We start from the raw sequence: 4131 nt of genomic DNA, 5'->3' as shown, positions 1-4131 counted from the left end.
AGTCATCCAGGTCATGGTCATTCCAAGCTAAATCCAAAAGGGCAACTGGACTTTGGGATAAGAGGTGAAACGTCTCCAAGAGCTTCAACCAAGTCCAGTTGCCCTTTTCGATTTCGCTTTGAATATAACTTTGAATTCAATTGTTACATATTAATCTACAGCGACTCTTCCAGGGCTTCCGTTGGTCTGACTATCTGCTACATGGAGGTCATTGTCACACAAAGATGCATTTCACTATCAAAGCAGCAACTGCAGAACGTTTTTTTGATATTGCATTTATTTCTCATTGCAAACAAAGACAATCAAATTAAACTTTTCATCCTTTACATTCGTGATTACATTAGTTTGGTGGTGAGTCAAAAGTTTTTTGTACATTACAGGTTTTGGAGTGCAAAAGACAAAGCTGTTGCAAACAGAAGAATCATGCTCTCCTTTAACAGCCCTGAAGAGAACAAGAGCTTTGTTCAGCCTTGAATTAGCATTCAGTGTGTTATTTAAGCCATTCTCTTTATATTTAAGGTGGACATGTCCTCTATCCCTATCCCTCTACCTGAGCAGATATCACGCTCTGTTTTACTTTAATCTCCTATTTCTCTGACTTATTCTCCGTCTTCTCAGTTTTACCTTGAGGATCATTTATCTTCACTGAAACCTCAGACAGCTTTGGGTTCTGATCCTGGCTGCTCTCTGCTGCCCCCTGGTGTACGTCTTTAACATCTGCATTTGTTTTCTCCTCTGGTAGGGCACTTTGGACTGCGCTGCTTGGCTTCTTATCCTCGGCTTCAGGAAGACTTTTCACATCAGATTGAAGCGATGCCTCTTTACCTTTCTTGCTATTATCATCTTTTGCGTCTTGAGTGCTTTTTGCTACTTTATCCTCAACTTTTGCAGCTTCAGATTTAGTGATTTCCTTTTCCTCAATCTTAGGTGTTGCAGTTGAAGACACTGGAGCCTTTCCTGAAAGATCCTCAGTCTTTACAGGCAGAGTGCTCTTTGTCTCTACTGTGCCTTTCTCAGCTGTTTCTGACGCCAAAGTGGGACTCTTATCTTGCACCTGAACAGCACTGCTTTGCTCTTTAGCTTTGTCTGATTCTTTAGACACGTTGGTCAAGGCTTCGTCAACAGGCCTCGTCAATTTGTCCATTTCAGCATCGTCTTTTTTACCATCATCAGCTTTCTCCTCCTCTGCAGGGACCTCTGGCTTCTCATCCTCTTGTTTTGTAGAGAGATTTGTATGACCGGCATCTTCTATCTCTTCATTTGTGCTTTCGGCCACTTTTTCATGCTCGGTTTCCTCCTCATCCAGGCTTTCACTGGGTAAATCTTTGATTGCATCTTTGCCACTGCCCCCGTCTTTGTCAGCTGCGTCTGTCTCCTCCATCTCTTCTCCGCTTTTCAGATCTTTTTCAGCATCGTCCACCTCACCAGGACTCTCACCATCCCCTCCATTCACTAAATCTCCTACTTGATCCTGCTCACTATCAGACACCTGCTCACCTTCTGCCTCTCCACCGTCTTTATTACCATCCTCTTCCCCCTCGCTGCTCCCTTTATCCCTTTTGGCACCCTCCTGCTCGTCCTTTCCCCCCTCCGTCTCCTCTGATCCTGTCTCCTCAAATTCTGACATCTCTATTTCCCTGGTGGTCTCCGTTATGATCTCCTCCACGAACTTGTACTGCGGCTCGGCTCGTCTGTGCGGGGCTCCGGGTCGGCTGAGGCACGGCAGCGTGTAAACGGGGGACTGGTGGTAGATGTAGGGCAAGGAGATGTGGGAGTCTGACATCGAGGAGAGCCGAGCCTCCTCACCGCAGAGGAGTTTCCTGCCAGAAGAGAGGAACATATTTTACCTGCAATGAGCAATTTAAAGAACCGATAGCTTTCCTTTATGCCATATGATTTTACTTCTTAAACTTGCACTCAATGTAAGGCAATTATAGCTTCATTCTCAAAGTGCTGCATTGTGATTGGCTGCATGAAATCCTTTACTTTTGTATAATGCGAGGGTTTGATATGTGGTTTGTCGATCACTCTTGTTGAGAAGAAACAGCCGGATGACAACACTTCCTTGTTCCTAGTCAAATATAATTAAACTAACCAATCAGAGACGAGGAAGACTTATACTTCGGTAAAGGTATAAGGAAACACCACAGAGGTAGATTCAGCAAATTATTGTTGTTTAACAGATGCGGATGAAAATACGTATGTAAAAAGCTTTATCACATCTATGCTCTAACCTCACTTCCAAACCTTACATTTTGTTTAATTGTATTTTACTTAAATGCATAAAAAATAATGTGGGCTTCAACTCTTAAACTATTTGACCTTAAAGCTCCTGTGAGGAACTTTTGGTTCGTGTTGATTCTGGTGCCCCCTGTGGACAAAGCCGTACCTCTTATCTCTTTGCTGATTTTGTCCTGCACATGCTTAAGTGGTGGTTTTTAACAAAAAATCTCATACTGCTTTCTTTAACAGTCAGATGTATCACTCACTTTAAATGTTTCCCCTGGAAAACGTAAACAAAGGCAGCGTTGCAGTTAATCGCTTCGTCAGACACCTACCCCCCGCCAGCGGTTTCAGGCATTAAAAAAAACTATATAGAAATAATCAATGTTGTTGCTGATGCTCTGGTTTGCTTTTGTAGGTCATACAGAGTAATCGGAATTAATTTCAGTCTGTTTCATAACCAGTGAAAAACTCCTCACAGGAGCTTTAAACTTGCCACACCTTACCTGTAAGACAGAATCTCAACATCCAACGCCATCTTCACATTCAACAGGTCCTGGAATTCCCTCAGGTAACCAGACATGTCAAACTTGCAGTTTATGAGCTCGTTTTCTAGTTCTTTGATAGTATTCTGTAAACGAGAGAGCATTCATGTTACAACACGTGCACATAAACTAGCGTGGCTGCTCTTTGAAAAAAGTTTTACCTGGTAATGAATCAGTTCCTCCTTGTGGCGATCCTCCACGTCATGCAGCTGCTTCTCCAGCGCCTCTCTGGTCCCTTTAGCGCAATCCAGCTCGATGCTCTTGGCCTGCAGGCGCCTCCTATACTCCTGGATCTCCTGCTGGCTCGCCTTTAAAGCCTCCCTCTTGGTCTCAGCTGCCTCTGTTAGCTTTGCAAACTGAGATTTGAAAGTTTCTCCTACCTGCTGGAGGTCAGACACGGTGTGACCTTCCAGCTGTGCCCTGATGTCCCGGAGTGCCGCAGTGACACCAGGGTCTCCAAATCCATGCGCAGTTACGCTCACCTGCGCGTTCTGGATTTGGTCCAACATCTCTGACACATCGGCCTCGTGTGTTTTCTTCAGGAAGTGGATTTCGTCCACGAGAGTCTGAGCTTTCTTGTCCAGCTGTAGTTTAGCCTGGTACGCGTCATTGATGTCCTTCTTGAGGAGCATAATGTTGCTCTCTGTATCGGATCTGCCGCGCGCCTCCTGCTCATGTTGTCTTTTTAAGTTGCACAGTTCGTCCTCTAAATTCTGATGCTCGATTTCGATCTGATGCTTCTGATGAGTGATTTCCTGAACCAGCTGCCTCAGCTTGGTCAGCTCTGGTCCGTACTCCTCCTCCAAACAGGATGCGGGTTTTGCTTTCCCTCTGATCTCCTCGATCTCCCTCTCCAGCAGCTGATTATGGTTCTCCAGCCGGTGCACCTTTTCTATGAATCCTGCAAGACGATCGTTCAAGCCGTGCATCAATTGCTTCTCCTTAAACCTAAGATTCATGCTGGTGGACGTGACGCTGGTATCTAACGCCGCTCGTCCCGGTTTGTATTGTAAATACTCATCCTGAGGGATCCTGTGCTGAAAGCCGAATCTCTTATCCATGCTGTATCACGTGCTGATGTGCTGGATCTTCGGTGCAGAGTCGCTTCATGCGGGCTTTTATAACCGCCGCCATCTGCTCGGTCTGCAGAACGGAGCTGTCCGCGGTGCTGAAAAGGTGTAGCATCAGCTGATGCTTTAATGAGCGCTTACACTACAGTCTGTCGCAGACAGCAGTCACGTGGGTGACCTGGCAGTATGTGTCAATCCCAAACATCAACCCTCTTTGTATTCTGTCTATTATTTTAATAGGAGGAGTGTGTGTGTCGGAGCGTTTAAGGTTTTGTTACACAATCAACCTGCTT

General features: G+C 45.3%; 1 protein-coding gene across 1 annotated transcript; it reads right to left on the bottom strand.

The window, feature by feature from the left end:
• Positions 1–287: 287 nt before the first annotated feature.
• Positions 288–3918, bottom strand: LOC138588577 (neurofilament light polypeptide). Its single transcript, XM_069658781.1, has 3 exons — positions 2930–3918; positions 2730–2854; positions 288–1820 (listed from the first exon to the last, which is right to left on the bottom strand). The coding sequence occupies exons 1-3, from the start codon at positions 3827–3829 to the stop codon at positions 587–589; spliced, it is 2259 nt and encodes a 752-aa protein (XP_069514882.1). The 5' UTR covers positions 3830–3918; the 3' UTR covers positions 288–586.
• Between the last annotated feature and the right edge of the window lie 213 nt (positions 3919–4131).

This window comes from Semicossyphus pulcher, unplaced genomic scaffold, assembly GCF_022749685.1.
Source record: "Semicossyphus pulcher isolate SPU_LCO1_2020_fin unplaced genomic scaffold, fSemPul1.0.p SCAF_12, whole genome shotgun sequence".
Classification (NCBI taxonomy): Eukaryota; Metazoa; Chordata; class Actinopteri; order Labriformes; family Labridae; genus Semicossyphus; species Semicossyphus pulcher.
This window is presented reverse-complemented; position numbering and strand designations above follow the sequence as displayed.

Coding starts and splice junctions, on each gene's coding strand:
- LOC138588577 (XM_069658781.1), bottom strand. CDS start 3,829: ATGGATAAGAGATTCGGCTTTCAGCACAGGATCCCTCAGGATGAGTAT. Junction 2,855..2,929: donor AGGAACTGATTCATTACCAG/GTAAAACTTTTT, acceptor TCTCGTTTACAG/AATACTATCAAAGAACTAGA. Junction 1,821..2,729: donor GTTGAGATTCTGTCTTACAG/GTAAGGTGTGGC, acceptor CTCTTCTGGCAG/GAAACTCCTCTGCGGTGAGG.